General features: G+C 42.3%; 1 protein-coding gene across 6 annotated transcripts in view; it reads left to right on the top strand.

Moving 5' to 3' along the window:
• Nucleotides 1-19,637, top strand: part of BICD1 (BICD cargo adaptor 1) — a 176,608-nt gene that overhangs the window by 121,611 nt on the left and 35,360 nt on the right. For all 6 annotated transcript variants that reach the window (XM_049822525.1, XM_049822531.1, XM_049822526.1 and 3 more), the window contains exons 3-5: nucleotides 5,502-5,654; nucleotides 9,197-9,634; nucleotides 16,291-17,385. In XM_049822525.1, coding sequence (XP_049678482.1) covers nucleotides 5,502-5,654; nucleotides 9,197-9,634; nucleotides 16,291-17,385 — 1,686 coding nt within the window. The remainder of the gene's footprint in view (nucleotides 1-5,501; nucleotides 5,655-9,196; nucleotides 9,635-16,290; nucleotides 17,386-19,637) is intronic.

Consider the following 19,637-nt stretch of genomic DNA (forward strand, 5'->3'; position numbering starts at 1 on the left):
CTTAAAATAGTTGATGGTAAATAAAATAAAGTGTTCCTTGCTCTTCTATTCCCCCTTTCGTTCTCTCTTCTCTCAACTTCCCTTATCTCTTCAGAATTAAAAATCAGGACCTGCTGGGGCAAGCTGGGTATTTCTGCAGTGCTCCCTGGCTGCCTCCTCTCTGGCATGGCAGGTCTCTTTTTGGCTCTTTACCTTGTACTATTTTTCTCTCTGGATTCTTCCATCAGTAGAAAGGAGGAGGGGTAGCTTTCCAGTGGTGTCCTGGTGTCCTGCTACATCGTGCTGGTGACAAGAATTCTCTTTGTATGATGCAGAATTAGATTTTTCCATTGTTTATGGAAACAAAAATGTACCAATAACTCACATTAGAGGCTTCTAAAGAGGATATATAATTGGGCTTTAAAGTTTCTAAGGGTATATCTGTGTATTCTAAAAGTAATGAATCAAAGATACTTTAGGGTTTGGTTATTTTTTCCTCATTCATTTCTCAGGAATTTACTTATACTTGCATGTTGCCAAGAAGATGCAAACAATATATTTAAAAATAAGCCAAAATTATTTATAAGTGGGGTTAATTTTGTGACGGAATGATCCTGAAGGAAGCCCCAAACCTGGTTTTGGCCAAAGCTGTGCTGGTGGTGCTTCCCCATGTGAAGTTAGTGTGTTTGTATTTAAATTTGAGCCCCAGTTAAACTGTATTTTCTGTGATGTGCCTATTATTTATCTTCATAAAAAATACACCTTTTATTTTCCTCTGCAGAGTAAAGTAAACATGACATACAAATTTACAGTAAGACTTGTCAACAGACACATGAGATCATGGATATTAGTCTGAGCATAAACTTTCTATTACATTCAATTTACTGCTAGTGCAATAAAACTGTCATCAGATCGAACGGGATTTTATACTGCATCAGCTATAATACAATGCCATTAAATTGGAGGTATATATATTTTCCATTGTTCTCTTATTCATGAATTATGAAAGTTAGAGAGTTATGCACAGCATCATGGTACAGCTTTCATATTCCAACAGATAAGTGGTGATTTAGTCAGGGTAGTTTGGGGCAGGTAATTAATTTCTGATTATAAGGCTGTTTTTCAGTGTGAAAAATAGTATCTTTTACTGCAGTAAGGACCTGAAATCTTTTAATGAAAATTTGTCTGAAAAAATGTAGGGAAAAAGCCCGAATACCATTTCCTCATTTTTGTTTGGGACAAAACCCAGTAGACAAAACCCAGAAATAATGTCCTTTATGTGCTTCAAGATAGGGGAGAACCAAAATAGTTAATGGAACTGCATTCACTTTAAGAAGAAAGCCTCAGAACACCACCAATTTCCAAGAAGGGTCCACAGTTCAGGAAATCAAGAGCCACTAGGGCTCACTTCTCCCCTCGGAGATGAGAATACCCAACTTCAGGTCATTGTCCCTTGCCCAGTTTGCTTACCTTAGGTACATTGATAGGACACAAGTGGCTTCCTTGGGCAACATTGGGGATTGACATAAAAATGACCCCGAGGGAATCATATATTTTTTCATAGTTCCTTCTCATCGTTTTCAACATCAGACATTTCCATTCTTTCATTTTAAAATAGTTTCTTACTTGCAATTATTTGATATTACACTGTGTATTACAATGTATCTACATACACAATTAATACAACATGGTCTGTAGGTAGCATATGGAATACAGCATTTTAAAAGTCTATACAGAATCAAAAATGAATAATATATTCATATATATTGCATTGAATTTTGGTAAGAAGTGCAGAAGTTTAGTATTTAGTATTTATAGTCCGCTGAGGCTCAGAGACCTATAAGAATTGAAGTGATGGTTGTACTATACAGGTACGGTCCTTGCCGCTGTAAAACCTAGAGTTGTCTTTCACTTTTCATATACGGCAAGTCTGAAAATATGTCTGAGTACTAGTGGATAGGTGACCTGAACAGACTTTATCTCAACTAAGCCTTCTGTTTTTCATTTCTCATCATCTGTTCCATTATGTGTAGGTTCATTAGACATGCTATGTGACTGACGTCTTCCACAATTAGTGCTCACATATAATTAGATGCAATGCTGACAAGGACTCTGTTGTTTTCTATAGTTTCACAGAAAGGCCTTTCCTTCTTCTTTGGCACCAATCCATTAAAACCGTTGCACCATATTCAGCTGGTGACTGGGACTGAAAATAATTTACAGCCTTTAAAACATTGGTTGTGTATCATTAGCTCCACCTCTTGGATTAATTTTGTTTTTACAGATCCAGTAGTTAGTCCATAGGGGAATCCTCTCCGGAAACTTATGAAGTCCTGAGGCAGTGCCCTAGTAAAAGCATCTGGCTTTATTGCTCTATCCTGCAAGTTGCATGTTCAGTGCTTGATTACCAGTAAATTTTAACTACAAATTATTTTACTAATAATTTGGGTTATGTTGTCCTCTAGTGGCTCATATAGATAACTGCCCTGCTGACAGACTCCTTTTGCCTTGTGTTTTAAATCCTCTCATACTGTTTTCATACAAGTCCAAGGCACCTCGGAAGAGGACTGATGCAACGGCCAAATAAAAAATTTGCTGCTTACTGCCACTGTACCTATACAGCAAGTTCTATCTTCTATAATTGTGTATTATCTGCTTAAGAAATAGGTATTTAAAATAGGTCAAAGAAACAATAGGGAGTTGTGAGAAGATACTGTATTTAATCAGAGCATTTGATGGAAACAAATATATCCTGCGTACTGACAGTAACAAAGAATAACCTCAGCATGATTTTTTTTAAATAGGTTGGAGATTAGTTCACTTCCACAGAAGACGTCAAGATCTCATATGAAGGAAAACAGAACAGCCCTCCAGCACGTCCTGTGGCTACTCACTCATAAACCTCAATTAACGCCAGGGTATTGCCTTGTAACGTGGCAGCATCCCCTTTTATAGGAAGCAGCGAAAGCACTAGAGTGCTTTGCAGCTGGACATTTGCCAGCATCATGCAGATGTTTGTAAATAAGAGTGAGGGATCTGGGAGCATGGAGAAAAATGCCAGGGTGCCTGCAGTGACAAAACGCACATATTGCGTCACTTTGAAAAGGTGATACCGTGTTGTCTAACGTGCTGAGTTTGTTTTGGCCCCGTGGCAGGGCAGTGGGGTTGCTTCCAGCGGAGGCCTGGGCCCTGGCCATGGGGAGCGCGGCGGGTGGGATGCTCCGACTGGCGAGTCTTCCCTTTCCATACTGCCGCTGCCGTGACCAAATGCCGTGAGTGATGAGGAGTAGAGGTTCCTCTGCAGAGGGAGTTTCTGGGTGTGTAAGAGGAGGAGGAGAAGTGCTATGAATGCTGCTGTTTATGCCTCTGAGATTACATGGGAGAAGGAGCAGTTACAAGTGGTGAAGAAATGTGGTTTCTGTCGTCTTAAAGAAATTCGTGGTGCACTCCAAGATGACAGCTCACGTTTTCTTTTGCTGTTAGCAGTAATAGGAAATAGAAAGGAGTACTCCGACCGTACAGAGTTAATGAGAGGCTTTTTCAAAGTAGTGTGCCTTGTACTCTCTCAGGGAAATAATATATCAGGATTCAGTAAAAATGATTTGCTCAGGTCCTGCATCTCTGGCCACCTTCTTTCTTCCTCCCTTTTTGGAGAGGCCTTCCTTTCAACCAGCAGTGTGACTGTGTGCCGGTTGCTATTCATTCCCTGGCCTCATCGTCCTCCAAACAGCGGGAGAGTTGCCGAGTAGCTTAATTATACTTGGCACAGCGGACTCGTGCGTTTGGTGTTGTCCACGTCCTGCCTCAGACTCGCACGTATACCCACACCTAGCAAGTGTCAATAACCGCCACAGCTGACAATGTCCTGACAGAAACAAAGTGTATAAAGGCAGCCCTGAGGTATAAAATGCCTTCACCTCCTGAAATCATCTGCTGTGCCATTCCTACAGTTCACTCAGAAGTTTATCAGGAAACGATCTCAGAAGTTTATTAGGCAACGATGGATGTAGGAATATTTGCAGAGTGTTACTTTTATCTAGTGCTCTGTGACTCTTCTGCCACTGGGGATCTTTTAAACCAAAGGCATGCCTTCAGTTAAAAAAAATCACGTAGGGTCTTTATTTCTTCATAATTAGCTGTCAGGAGGGGGAAGGTGATGGATTTTATTTTTCTTTCACAAAAAGCCTTCATTTTAAAAAGTGCTTCTGTAACTCTTACATCAACTTTTTTTTTTTTTCTTTCATGTTTTGCAATGTTATTTTTCAGGGGTTTATAACTGTTTATTTTGCCCTAGGTGCTAAGCAAAGTTCTGTTTACCCTCAATTCAGAATATGGGGGTTTGTCCCTTATGTACCAGAGGGTGAGTTGTAGAGATTGATCTATTTAAAGCTCCCCGACTACAATTCCTACTGTAATGTTTTCTTAAACATTTGACTATTTGCAGGTAGCTGTCAGTGGCTGCCCTCCCTCCACACTGGAATCTTTTACAGAAACCCATTACTGCTCCCCAGGTGTGCCCTTTCTGACACCCCAGCAGCGAGGGGGCTCTGCCCCATCATTAAAGTCGCAGTAGTGCTTCCCTCCACCAGCTGGTGCGGCAGTGCTCGGGTTCCTCCTGCACGCAAGGAGATGATGTGACTGATTATGCCTATTCCTATTAATCACGAAAACGTAGGCTTCTCTTCAAAGTAGAGGGGGAGGTTGCTCCTACCGACGGTGTCGGTCACTGTTCTCTTCCAGCTGTGTGTTAACTCCATCTTCCCGTAGTGCATTTTACATCGGGGTTATGTCAGCAGAGTCTTTCCAGACTAACCTGACCCTTGATGTCAAACTCAGTCAGAGCTGGAATCTGATGGAAGCAATTTTTCGTGAAACTGATCCCTCGTGACCTCTCTCGTAAGCTGTCTGGGAACCGTATATGCTAATGGGAAAATAAAAGTGGTGACCTCGTGTGTTCTCAGACTTGCAGGGTGTAATCCCGCTCAGCACAGCGCTGCATTTGTCAGGTTTTTGATGAGCACTTTACAGCCGCCTGCCCGGCGGGTCCCCCCTGCCTACCGTGTGCCTCTCTAATGCCTGCGGATACGAACATGGGAGTGCGCCTTGCTCGGTAGCAGATGTCTTTCCAGAACAGATGCCATTACTCATTGCTTGTCTGTATGGATGTAGAAAGCATCCTTCAGTGGAAAGCAGGTGATAATTTTATGTAAATCCAAGTGTTATCATAGGGCAATAAAACTAATGAGATGATAAAGCCTTGCCAGATTTTCTGCTTCAATAAGCACCTAATCTTGAAACTGTTTTAATCAAGCCTCCTTATCAGATGTTGTCATTTGTGCACTGCCAGCACACACCTGAAATTACAGCTTGGCATCAGATTAAAAGGTGATGCTGTTTTGATTTGCACTGTTAAATCATTTCTATTTGAGGATTAATTTTTTGTTCGACCTTTTCTAAAGGCAGTGTTCATCGTTATAGCGGCCATGTATGAATGGTAATGTACTTGCATTTTCTCTCATCAGAATAACGAAATGGTGGAACTACAGAGGATACGAATGAAAGACGAAATTCGAGAGTACAAGTTTCGAGAGGCGAGACTGCTACAGGACTACACCGAGCTTGAAGAAGAAAACATCACTTTACAGAAACTGGTGTCCACACTGAAACAGAATCAAGTAAGCATCTAAAGATTCAAGGCGCTATGCTGAAAAATGACACCATTTATCTCCAATTTCCATAATGTGATCCCGCAGACCACTTTGATAGGAGTTTCTTTGTATGTCTTTTTCAGTTGGGTTTTTGCTAAACGCTTATTCTGAAACAGTGTTATTGGCCATTTTTGATGCATGGGGAGGCCCTTACCTCAGTTTTAGGAAAATCCTGGTGGAGTATTTCGTTGCAGAACTTTGTAATAGCAGAGGAATTATGAAAATAGGTAGAACTGCATTTTTCGCTTCCTGCTTTTCCTCTCCTTCCTCCCTGCACATTGAACTAGACGCCCAGCAGCAGAGTTCAGCCCTCTGTTTCCTGCATGTCCTTTCCTCTTCTGACGTGGATAAAAGGGGAAATAATCTTCTCCGCATTCTCCTTTTTTTCCCTGCTCTGTGGGTTTTCCTGTACCAGTGTTGCTCTCTTCTCAGCCATGCTAACCCGCAAGTGTAGCAAGCTTCAAAAGTAGGTGAAGGGATGTCTTAAGTTCCTAGTTTGTCTGTTGTGTTCTCCCTGTTGCAGCAATTTGCAGCTGATGACAAACCAGCACACTGTAGTTGTCACTGCAGTGCTGAATGCACCCCGAGGAACCAGCATAAACAACAGCCTACTGCGTCCAGAGGCGAGCAGTCGTGGGGTCTGTTCACCCCCGCACAAAAGCACAGCTTCCTTTGCTGCTGGATGTACATACTGCTGAGGAAGCAGTCAAGAGCACGGTTGCCCTTTAAATTGAACAAGAGAGATTTGTTCGCATGTCAGAAGAGTTATCTTGCCGTGATCAATATTTAAGTATCCGGGTTGGGCGGTGTGACGCTTTCTGGCTTTTAGACACTGTCCAGACCAGCGTAAGGTTGCACTCCAGGACGCCGTTTCGGTAACTGCTAGCAGATGGTAACGGCGCTGTGTTGCAGCCCCTGGTTTACATCCCAACCTACTGCCTGCTTCAGCTGGGGCTTTTATCAAATGGCCAAGACTTGTCACAGTTTCTAATGGCAGCCTGGTGACAAAGCTGCCTTATTCCTGCAGGTGTATGCAGTACTATTTCAGCTATCTTTTACCGCTCTTTTACTGCTCTAGCACAAATGCAATTGAAACATTTAAAACAAAGGAGCTGTGCTGCAGGGAATATGCAGATAGTAGAAGTGAGTACATAGTTTCCTTATTTATGAAGATGCCTAGACTTTCACATTCCCGAAACTGAATTTATAGCAGATCATCCTTGTGTCAGAGTTATTTACCAAGGCAGCAAATTATCCCTTTGAGGCACAGATTTTTTTCCTCGCCAACCTCATAGGAGGCATTTTCACACTATCAGGAAATTACAGACCCCTTTATGGACTGTCCTAGTTTCCCCCAGAAGAAAATATGTTTGCAAGTGTTTATATTTGTCATAATATTTCATTCTTAATGAAACCAAATGCCAGCAGTCTGTGGAGAGAAAAAGCATTGCCACATTTTGAATGGCTTTAAAAATGAGACATTTTGCATCACATATCCATGCACTTGTGATTCCTACAATAACTTTGATCTACAAGGTAAAATTTCAAGAGCATTTTATACTTTAATTTACAAACCCATATGTTACAAGTCTTAGCGCTAAACTGTCATTATCTGGGTTGGGCTTTTTTTGTAGCTTTTGTAAGCAAGAATCTATGAGATGGTTACCATATAGATAATGTAGACCTTTGGTTTTCGTATGGATTTAAAATTGAAAAAGGGTTGGTTTTTTCTTTTCATGTCCTTAAGTTATAAACATAGCTACTTGATTGGATTTCATAATTTTTCAGATGGACCTGTCCCTCCAGCCAGAAAAGAGATCAAGTTCCTAAATGTAGATTTGAAAATATAACAGATTTTCCTTTTCTGTTTAAGAATCCCAGTATGACTTTGGAACTTTCATTGTTGTTTGATATGTTTCCATTTTCTGGGTTTGAAGATTAGTGCTTCAGTTTTTAAGTTTGCCTTTCCAAATGTTTATGAATACAAGACTTTTGACAGGTTGATAAATATTCTACTCCAGTAGGAATAGTGGATATTTCTGTTTTCACCAGAACCTTGTTACATTTTGTTTAAATGTCTATATATGTCAAATAAAAAAGTATTCTAGACAGTGCTTTAAAACTGCAGATAGTAATGTGTTTGAGTTATAAAAGCCTCAACTGCAAAAATTTTTTTTTTTTATGGAAGCATGAAAATTCAGTATTTCTTTTTCTCTTTCACCAAGCTATTAAATTATTTCACCTGATATGGGGGGTTTTTTTGCATTTAGAAATGAAAAGGTAGATGAGTAACATGATTAAGATTAAATTAAAAAATCAAAGCGTGACCGTTTTTAACAGGAGAGTTCATCAAGCATGGATATGGATCTTTACAAAGCTCTTCCTTTTCATTGCTGTGGGATTTTCCAACAGTGAAAAGGAAGATGAGGACGGCCAGCAAGGGAAGGCATTCTGCGGTGGAGATCTGCTGCACTGTCTAGATATTGCCGAGCAACTGGTTTTGAGCTAGACTGGGTTTTCCTAGGCTTTCCTTCTTGTTAGGGGCAATAGAGAGGACTGCATAAAGGCAGCGGGAGCTGCCTTTAGGGAAGAGAGAAGCAGCTGTTGTTTTCCTCAGCCCACAATGCCTATAAATACTTCGATAAAATACTGCACCTTGGTGTAGGGCAGGAAGCCTGCCCTCTGAGAAGGAGAAAGACCAGCAAGTCCCTCCAAGCCTGGCAAGGCTGCACTTAGGTCACTGGGACACACTTCAGAGAACGCTGTCGGAGCAACAGGTTGCCGAGTGCTCCGGAATGGCATCCCTACGTGCAGTTCTGGACCGCGTGGCTGAATGAGCTGGTTACTACGTTTTTCTGGTAGTTTAAAAATCTCGAACAATTTGGGGCATCTTAGAGTTTAAACTGATTGTATGAATAGTTTGCTGTTTGATTTTTAAAATTAAATGCTTCTTGAATAATGGAGAGTCTTGTTTGACACAGAGAAGAGAGTTGAGGCTCTTCTACCATCCATATTTTTGAAAACTACTAAGACACCAAGATACTTGAGAGTGTCTATGCCCGAGTGACTTTACATCTGGTAAGAATTTAGATAGGAAGTCATCTTCAGAACACTTGCAATTAATAAATCGGACTATATTCACCTGAGATCTATACATACCGTGATATACAAACATTGCTTATGGTAATTCATCACAAATCTAGGGTTACGAGGACATCTGCTACTAAACAGCCTTCTTTCCGTGAAATACGTTATTTGTCCTCATAAGCTACTCAGGAAAAGGTGTTACATTTCTTGATTCTCACATGCTGAACAAGTGAGCAGTGGAGTATTTAACAGAGCGAGCTCCACTTGCATTTTCTGCGCAGCCAGTTCTCTGCAGCCGCAGGCAATGTCTGGTATTTCAAACTATAGTTTCTGTAACACCTATTTCAATAGGGCTGATAAATGGCAGGTTTTCATGACTCAAGTTTTAGTATTATGAATGTTCTTTGTCTTGTCTAATTCAGGTTGAATATGAAGGCTTAAAGCATGAGATTAAACGATTTGAGGAGGAGACAGTGTTGCTTAATAGTCAGCTAGAAGATGCCATCCGGCTGAAGGAGATTGCTGAGCATCAGCTGGAGGAAGCCCTGGAAACTTTAAAAAATGAAAGGGAGCAAAAGAACAATCTGAGGAAGGAACTCTCCCAGTATATCAACCTCAATGACAGTATGTATAATAACCATATTAATATATCAGTAGATGGATTGAAGTTTGCAGAGGACGGGGGCGAGCCCAACAATGATGACAAAATGAATGGACATATCCACGGGCCTCTTGTGAAACTCAACGGTGACTACCGAACTCCCACGGGTAGGAAAGGAGAATCTCTGCACCCTGTCTCTGACCTCTTCAGTGAGCTCAACATATCGGAAATACAGAAGCTGAAGCAGCAACTCATGCAGGTAAGAGCTGAATTTAATGTTCTGAGGTGTTTAGACACACATCCTATGGACCCTAGTGCCAGCTTTTGCAATGATTTCCCCTAGTAAAATTCTTGACCACCTATGTTCTGTGCTCAGGCTTCTGCTTTGGCGTTTCTTCGTATCCAGGCTTTGCTAGAAATATCCCTAGCAAACAGAGTATCTGTCTGCAAAAAGTCAGTGTGATCTGAGCAGATGTTTAGTGCGGAGGAGAAAGGGACCTAGTTGCTGTGGTTGCAGATGGTTAGATTCTTTTTTCCTGCTTTGATAATGGGAAATGTCCCTGAAATTGCAAGTGGAATAAAGTACTCTTCAATATGACCAAGGCTATCTGCAAAAACCCCCGCTAAAATACAGACAGACTTGATGGTGCTCCCTTGCAAGTCAGAGGGAGGTTTTGCCATTAAATTCAGTTTGAACAAGATTTGGCATACCATCAAGAGAGAACAAAAGGAGAGGAGCGCTCCTCTTAGTAACTGTGCGCTCGAAGAGCATGTGGTGTGCGAGATGTCACAGAGTGCCCTTGTCCATGCTGGCAGTCCCGGCGGATGCGCAGGCTGCAGGGGGTGCCCTGGGGACCGTACAGCGAGCGCTTGTTCTCTAGTCGCCCAAGCCCAGCCCAGGCATAACCAGAATAGGAGCCTGGGATGCAAGCCAGGTAAAAACTCAAGCTGCCAGCCCCGATGCTGACATCATCTTAGAAGGGGTACAGTGCCACACAGAAGAAGGGTCCCACTGCCCAGGCTGTTGAGCATCTTCTCTGCCGCAAGAGCTTGAAAGGTTTTGGCACCGTCAAGGAAACATTCAGTGTTTTCTAGCTGCAGGCTTCCAGAAAGTGCCTCTTCCAAAGAGAGGAAATGTAAATCCTTTACTGCTTAAAATGTAAAAGGCGATATGGAAGTAAAGTAGAGCAAACCCAATTTTCAGTGCTTGCTAGAGAACAATAAATCCCTATGTGGTCTATCCTATATTTGTTGAAGACTTAATTGTTTTATTTACTTCATTGCCAAACTCACCGTGGGAAGTTTTGATCTGAGCTCTGATGTGGCAAACACTGATGACATGTAGTGCTTTACACAAATAACTTTGATGCAAGACATACATAATTTAAGTGAGAAAGCTAAAGTTCAGAATTTATTTATGTGAAAAATTCTGTCAAGCTTTTCCAGTATTAAAATGTAAACAGTGTGTGTATTTTGCGTGTATGTGCATATAGAAAAACACACATGTGTATGTATGTATACAATTGTGGATATAATATATGCACATATATATTATATGCAAATTTTGATTTCATTCAGAAATGCAATGGTAAAAATTAAAAAAACCCCAGGTTCAGAAGAAATGCTTTGAAATGTTCACATTTTAAAATACAGCGTAAGCATTTTCAACCATAATTTACAATGAAGTGTATGCGATATAAAATTGAGTGAAAGCTGCTTGGAAATGAAAAAAATAAGATTGTTTGGGGTATGCTTTGTCTTGATTTTATTAAATTAAATATTGACCTTAATGAATTGGCAAACTTCTACTTCAAAGATACTGCAACTGTATTTGTCACCTCTGACTTAAAAACTTATTTATTTTACAGCTCTTAAACAAAGAGGCAGCCTTCTGCCAGTCACTAGCTACAAACTTAGGACCCTAGAAAATAAACATAACCATTTTTTTGGTTACAACATTTTTCGATGCTGGGCCCCAGCACCCTCACGCCAGTACTCGCCACCATTGCTTGGCATTCTAATCCAGTTAAAAGGTTTGCAGTTTAAAAAGAAAGACTACACCTAGGTGGAAACCTGATTTCTTTAGATGCTGAAAAGGGTTACTGCAAAATGCTGATGTGTACTTTTTATAAAGTAATCATCTTCTCTGTTGAGTTGCATCAGGTCACCTTGGGTCACACAAATTAAATGTGAAAAATTCCTCCAAAAATTTTCCTCATAGTAGATGGGAGATTTAATCGGGTTCAAGCTGACAAAAGGTAATTCTTCAGCAAAATTGGATTTTTTCTTTTTCCTCTACAATGTCATTGCCACATGGTGTTCATTCAGCCATATCTCAATATTTGGTATGTGTTCCTCTTGTTTTCTCTGAAGAGGCTGTACTATGACAGAGTTGCTGAAGGAACTGACCCTCTCCTGGGAACTATTTTTATGTCTATAGGACAGCAGGCTCCTTTTCTGAGAGAAGCAAACTTCAGATTTGCCATTTTGTATGTTTGTGGCAAATTATTTCACTCCTCAGTCTCAAAAAGAAGCCTTCACTAAACAGTTAGTATGACACATATAATTCCTTCTGCAGCTTTAGAGTGCTGTTGCTCCACGATCTGTGCTGGTCCATAGGAGACATTTAATTGTAACTCTTCCCTTTCCATCTTTTCAATCCACTAGGTAAGAAATGTCTTGCTGAAAATTCTCATATTCCGAGATTTTCTTGGAAAAGCTCAAGGCTTTCTGCTCTTCCTTCATGTTTGTTTTCCAGTGGAAACAATTCTCTATCTCATCTTTAAAGCCTAGGACTCCTCTCTTCCTTCCATGGTGATGCTTTCCTTACTCCTGAGGCCAACATCATATTTGGAAAACTAAGATTAAGTTCTCTTAAAAAAAGAAGAAAAAAATAAATCATGCAGCCCAGTTTCTGACACTCTTCCCCAGCTGCCTGGTATTCTGACAAATATGATACAGTTGAGATTCAGGGTTCCTGAGCTGAATTTTCCTGTTAATTTGTTCCAGTCTCCACCAGGAACTGTTCACTGGCATTCTGATGTTAATTAAAAAAATAAAAGGGGGGGGAGGGATAAACAGTAGTGGTAAAATTGGTTTCCACAATTGCAAATATAGATCACATTGGGAAGGAAATCTCCTCAAACTGAAGTCTTTGAAGGGAAGGATGCACTGCAAATAGGTACAGCTACTTGTGAATCGCTTTTGTTTTAAGATGATAAAGATCCTTACTGCAGCTACTGATTTCAATGTCAAGTCCCGTCCCGTCCCCCCAACTGGACTGAAAAATAACTGCAATTCCCCAAAGCTTGCTGTGGGTGGAAATAAGAGTATAGTGTTGTCTAGAACAAGAAATATAATTATCATACTTGGAAACAGCAGAGTCATTAATATGCAGAAAGTGTGCTCAGGGCTGAGTTGGAGCTTTGGGGTTTTTTTCCATTGGAAGTAGGAGCATGTATTTATAACTTTAAACAGAAGCGGATTAGCTTAATCCATAATTACTGGACCAGAATAAGTAAAATTCAGTAGATCTACGTATTTAATTTTGCCTACTGTCCAAGTTGGTATATGGGTTTTAAAAGTTGCATATTTTCTCTGGAAAGAATCCTTTCTATTTGTAAGAAGTATTTGTTTCCAGAACCCATTTATGTTCAGCAGAGAAATGATCATAAAGATCCCCATTAACTCTGTTATAGTTTTCCTTCACGATAGAATATGATGGCTGAGATCAGTAATTTGGCAGGATCAATCCTGTCTGATTAACGTAAGCAGACACTGAAACACTGTGCTGCTTTAACACGGAGTTGTTTTCTCAAAGGAAAGGCTCTCTGGCTGGTAAGCCCTATATTTATTTTTACACTAGTGCAATCTACAGTTAATTGCCTACTTTGGTGTGAACATATCCACAGTGGAGCCATACACCTCAAAAAACCAACTGCCTTTGATGTGTAATGTATGGATCTTTATTATCCATATGACTTCTCACCATAAGGTGAGGTGATCCTTTAAGTTAACCAAAACTCAGATTTTTCATGCAAATGTGTAGCTTACCTTACCAGTCTGAAGGACCCTGATGAGGGTAATGTAATTAAGCCTGCTATACCAGGTGATAACAGCTAGAGTTCAGCTGAAAGTCTCTGGGGAAAGCAGACCTGGGGCACACTGCTTGATGGAAAAAAAAAAAACAGAAGAAATGAGTGAAGAGACTTCTGCTGGGTTGATCTTTGAGGCTCCCCAGGACAGGTCTGACCGAGAGGTGTGTGGAAAGCAGTCACCTTTTAAGAAAATGCCCTTGGCAAAGGAGAAGGTTGCCCTGTTTTGGATTTTTCTCACGAAGAGTGGTTTCTCAACTAGGGCACAGGGGATGAGCAGTAAGGGCGATGGCCAGCAGACTGAGGCAGCAGCAGGGGAACAATGTCAAATGGAGAAAGGTACCAATATACTCATGGTACTCGTCTGTCCTTTTCTGCCCAGACTACGTAGTGCCTAAAATGGAGCTATATGTAAGGAGACAGACTCTTCCTGGATCATAAAATAATGATGATGTTTGGCCCTGTTTTTTAATTCTTAAGCTGTTAGTCACCTGTACACAAGAAAAGTAGGCTGATTTTTTTTTTTTTTTTTAGATGTTTTTAACATGGCTTCTATTTTTACAGTTTTTGCCTGCAGTTGATTGCAGGTTCTAATAGAGGCCGTGTTTTGAGAGCCTGTCAGTAAAGCCAGGGGATTATCACATGCTTTAGTGCCTTACTACTTCTGAGCAGCAGCCACTGCTCAAAAGCCTTGTTATGAGAAAATAGGAGTCTGAAGCACTGCTTGGAACATTTTGTGAGATGGCATTAATACCCTCTAGGTCTCTAAAAGGCTTTTCTTTTCCTTCAGTAAGATTTGTGGTGGCTGATCTGACTCTCTTCCAAATACTACCTGGGGGAATACTGTTAGGGAAGGAAAGGTTTTTTAAAGGGTTTTTCACAACTGACAGCTTTGAATTCTCGAATTAGTAATTCAGCCACTCGTAAAGGGAACGTGGAGCATGCCATTTTCACTGCATGTGTAAACATGGGGCTGAGATACTGAAACCATGGGAGAGAAAGAGCAGTAAAGCTCAGGGTGCTATTGCAAAAGCCATGAAAGCAAGAAGGATCCCAACTCCCTGTGCCTTCCTCTGCTTCCCAATTGACAACTCAGAACAGGACAAAGGCACAGAAAAAAGTTGGAGCATTACACTTCAAACTTGAAATAGGAGTCTTTCAGAGGTGTTAGCATGAGTAGCAAATACCTGAGCACATCAAACTCTGTCTTGTTTACTTGCTTTAAGATGCTGTGCGTTAAAACTTCTGGTGGAGTCCTCCATGACATCTTCTGCTGCTCAACATCCACATATCTCTGGATATTAAGAAAGGAACTTACTAGGTCAGAACCAGTGGTTTGTTAGTTATACCACAAATTCTGTTTTTCCTGCCTTGTCCTTAAATGGATGGATTTTGCTTACAGTTAAGTGCAGACCTGGGAGTTGCATATGCTTAGTGTCCTGATCTGTATTACGTTCCCACACAGTGGGTTATTTAATCTAATCTGTGGAAATGTACACGGACATTTGTTTACTGTATTTGCATTCTGTAATCAAGCCTTAATGAAGTTTGCAACAGTCCAAAGATGTAAATAAATATTATGAAGGATTGGTAGAGCTATTCATGGGAAATGTAAATTCAAACTCCATTGAGAAATATATATGTACCAGTGGAATAGCTGATAGTTGACAGTGCTGCAGTTCGTATGTTCAGGGAATGTATGTTGTAATAAATCCCGTATCATCACTCTAGCTAACTAGGCACTTAGTGCTTGGGCACTAAGTAATTCTTCAGTGGGCAACATGTACAATCGTGACCTAGAGATGTTGCAAATTGGAACAGAGGCAGGGACTTCGTAACCCTCTGAGAGTTTGTTGTGGTGCAACAAAGCACCACATAGCCTCCTCTTCCCTGGTGGAATGGGGAGGAGAAAATATAAACACTTATGGGTCAAGACAAGGACGGGGAGGGATCACCCACCACTTATGGTCATGGGGGAAAACCAGACTCAACGGGGGAAAAACCAAAATTTAATTTGTTACCAATCAAATCAGAACAGGACAATGAGAAGTAAACCAAAATCTTAAGCACATGTTCCCCCCACCCCTCTACTCCAGATTTTCTCTACCTCCCCTCCCCCCCCCCCCAGTGGCGAAGGGGATGGGGAATGGTGGTTGGGGTCAGTTCGTCACACCTTGTCCCTGCTGCTCCTTCCTCTTCAGGGGGAGGAGGACTCCGCACTCGTCCCCTGCTGCAGACGGGCATCTGCTGCCCCGCTCCCCTCCGTGGGCTGGTGGGGACAGCCTGCCGCCTCACCACGGGCTGCGGGGGCATCAAAACCTCCTCCGGCACCCCTCCTCCCCTCCTTCCTCACTGACCTGGTGTCTGCAGAGGGGTTCCTCTCACACCCCACTCCCCGCTCCGCTGCAGGTTCCCCCTCTGAACTCCGCTCTCCCAGAGGCGTGACCGCCGTCGCGGACGGGCTCGGCCTGGGCCAGCGGCGGGTCCGGCTCGGAGCCGGGGAAGCTTCCGGACGGGCTCGGCCTGGGCCAGCGGCGGGTCCGGCTCGGAGCCGGGGAAGCTTCCAGCAGCTTCTCACAGGAGACACCCCTGCGGCCCCTACCCTCCTAACAAAACACCGCTACACAAACCCAATTCAGAGTTACACACATCCCTCCCTGACTTAGTTTTATGGTTTAGGTATATATGGCTAGAATCTATTGGAAGGCCTCGAGCTGTGTGCACAGAGTAAGGGAGTGGAAGAGATGAATGTGGTTGCAGAATTTTGTGTTCATCTCGGGTAGAACGAGATCCTGGGTTTCTTACTTCGGCTCTGTTGCAGGTGGAGAGAGAGAAGGCCATTCTCCTGGCCAACCTGCAGGAGTCCCAGACGCAGCTGGAGCACACCAAGGGAGCCCTGACCGAGCAACACGAGCGAGTCCACAGGCTCACCGAGCACGTCAACGCCATGAGGGGGCTGCAGAGCAACAAGGAGCTGAAAGCTGAGCTTGACTGTGAGAAGGGCCGAGAGCCCGGCGAGGAAGCACACGACTACGAAGTAGACATCAATGGCTTGGAGATCCTAGAATGTAAATACAAAGTAGCTGTTACCGAGGTGATAGACCTTAAAGCAGAAATCAAAGCCTTAAAGGAGAAATATAATAAGTATGTAGAAAACTACACTGAAGAGAAGGCCAAGTATGAGAGCAGAATCCAGACGTACGACGAGCAGGTGACGAGCCTCGAGAAGTCAACCAAGGAAAGCCAGGAAAAAATGGTCCACATGGAAAAGGAATTGCAAAGGATGACAAGCATAGCAAACGAAAACCATAATACCCTCAACACCGCCCAGGACGAGCTGGTGACGTTTAGTGAGGAGCTGGCTCAGCTCTACCATCACGTCTGCCTGTGCAACAACGAGACACCAAACAGGGTCATGTTGGACTATTACAGGCAAAGCAGAGTGACCCGCAGCGGGAGCCTGAAAGGACCGGACGACCCTCGAGGCCTCCTTTCCCCGCGGCTCGCCAGGAGGGGGGTGGCATCACCTGTAGAAGCCAGGACCCCGACCGAGCAGGTGACGAAAGAGGCCGCGGAGCCTGGCAAGGAACAGAGCCCGACGAAAACACCTACCATTTCTCCTGTCATCACAGCTCCTCCTTCCTCCCCTGTCTCCGATACCAGTGACATCCGCAAAGAGCCGATGAACATCTACAACCTCAATGCTATAATAAGGGACCAAATCAAGCACTTGCAGAAGGCTGTTGATCGGTCGCTGCAGCTGTCGCGCCAGCGCGCCGCAGCTCGGGAGCTAGCGCCCATGATCGATAAAGACAAGGAGGCCTTAATGGAAGAGATACTGAAACTGAAATCACTCCTGAGTACGAAGCGGGAGCAGATAGCAACCCTGAGAGCAGTGCTGAAAGCCAACAAGCAGGTAAGATGCTAATAAAGTAGTCAGTCGGGAAGGTCTGTTATTTATGCAGGTCACTTACAAGCTTTCCCAGGAGTATTTCGGGGGAGAGATTTTACTCACAGGTTATTTAGCCTCTCACTCAATCACGGTGAGGGCAGACCTTTCTTCCCTCCCTCCCCGCCTCCTCTTCAAGCTCTTCAGCTCTGCTTTTCTCAGCACCCACCGTTCACCGGGGGCACGGGCAGAAGAGCCTTTCCTGTGGAGCGAGAGGAAAGCAGAGGGGCAGGGTGGGAGCAGCTACTACCCGGCCTGACGCACGGGCACGTTGCTAGCGTTATCGCAAAATGGTAAGATTGCCGACGTCGGAAAACGAAACGGAGCGTGCGTCGAGAGGCTCTCGGGGATGTGCTGACCCCTCGCCAGGGCAGGTACTGCTGGAGCGGTGGGGAGGGCAAGTGTTGGTGGCCCGGCTGGTGGGATGTAGTGGAGCGCAAACAACCCATTGTGTTCTTCTTGGCTCTTGGTAATGCTCCCCGGGCTGCAAAACTTGAATGCCCCCCAGCAGATTGAAGGGGATTAAAAATAAATGCCACAAAAGCGAAAGCACGCCTCAGGCAGAGAAGGACGGGTGTAAGGGTGTGACCAGTGGCTTTGGACCATACAGAAGCTGGGCATTTCTTTGATAAGACAGCAGGTGAAACGCTGAGTTATTTTCATGGCAGGTGGTTGGAATTTTTTTAAATTATTTTTCTTTTTGGTCAGAAATAATTTCTTCTGCCGTTGTCACATTTTTTTTATCCTTTCAGAAATAAAATCAGGGTTTTCCTGTTTGGTTTTTTTTTTTTTTTTTTTTTTTTTTTTAAGGAAAAGGACAACATCACTACATGATAAAGCTGACTGAAACAGTAACTGCAATTTTTTCCTTTGAGAAGGATTCGTTATAAAGTTATATTTTAAGAGAATAAAAATTTTTAAATTATTATTTTGAAAATTTTCACTGCTTAAAAAAATCATCAAACCACTTTATTTTTGATGTTTCAGCAGTGTAAATAAGCTAAGAATTACTGCATTTTATATCAAATGCCCAAAGAGGACCACGTAATGGTCTGTTTTTCAAGAGTCCTGTCAATTTTTTTGCACAGTATATCCTCCCAAGCCCTTTGTATCCATTAGATTCCAGGTCTGCAAACATTTAAGAAAGTTAAGTTTAAGCATGCAAATAGTTTTGTTTACTTCGGTGCATGTCCTTATGCCCAGAATTAAATCGGAATGCAAGAGGCTGCATCGGCAGTCATCATTCCAGATTGCCCGGGACTTTTCTCATCTAAAACCAGTGCAGTGCTCACCACATGGGGGCACGAATCCTGGTTAACAGCTTGGGATTCTATTAACTGATGACAGTGATGGGATTTCAGTGTTAAAATTCCCAATTGTCAAGCAGTCTGAAGTTACAGTTTCAAGTTTAATTGATTGTTGGATCTGTAACTGCATGTCTAGAGGATTTCTAAATTGCAGCAATATTTCAATATACATTGAGTCTTTTATAGCATTTCCCCTCTCCAATACAGCACATGTTAAATATTAATTCAAGTAATTAAATACCATCTCTAGCTAAGCAATAATAGCTCTGAGCAATTATATGTGGATTTTCCATGTAATTAAAATGTAATTAAGATGTAATTGAGGTATATGGGTTTAGATTCCAAATTAAAGATTTTTTTCCGTTAGCATAGAGCTATCATTTATCTTTTGATACTACCAGAGGATCTACCTCCATCTTGCTCTTTTATTGCTGTCAGAAATAAAGCATCATCCTAAAGCAGGCTCACTGAAATGGGAAAGACAGATTGCTGAGTAAGGAGGTGCTATTAACTAAACTTTTATTTATCCGATAGCAGCATAGATATTGGTAACTGTACAACTGGGTATGGAATCTTGCAATACAGTTAATGCAAACCAAGTATCAACATCCTCAAATTTTCAAGTTAAAAGACATACTAATATAAAAGGGAAGGAGAAATTTAAAGTTACAGAAGGAGGGGGTGAGTTTTATTATGTGCTAGCAGTACTGTCAGCCTCAAGTGATGGGTGGATCCCAGGACCCAAAGCACATCTCATGTTCAAAAAACAGCCGTCAAGCTTCGTCCCCTTGAGTTCTTCCCCTCCCAAATAACAAGTTTTTCAGCAGCAATAAGCTGGGGATATTTTTCCCTTGTGGGTCTGAGCTTAGATGAGCCTACAGAGGACATCTGGTTCAGTTTTTCACTTTTGCT

Source organism: Accipiter gentilis, chromosome 18 (assembly GCF_929443795.1).
Source record: "Accipiter gentilis chromosome 18, bAccGen1.1, whole genome shotgun sequence".
Classification (NCBI taxonomy): Eukaryota; Metazoa; Chordata; class Aves; order Accipitriformes; family Accipitridae; genus Astur; species Astur gentilis.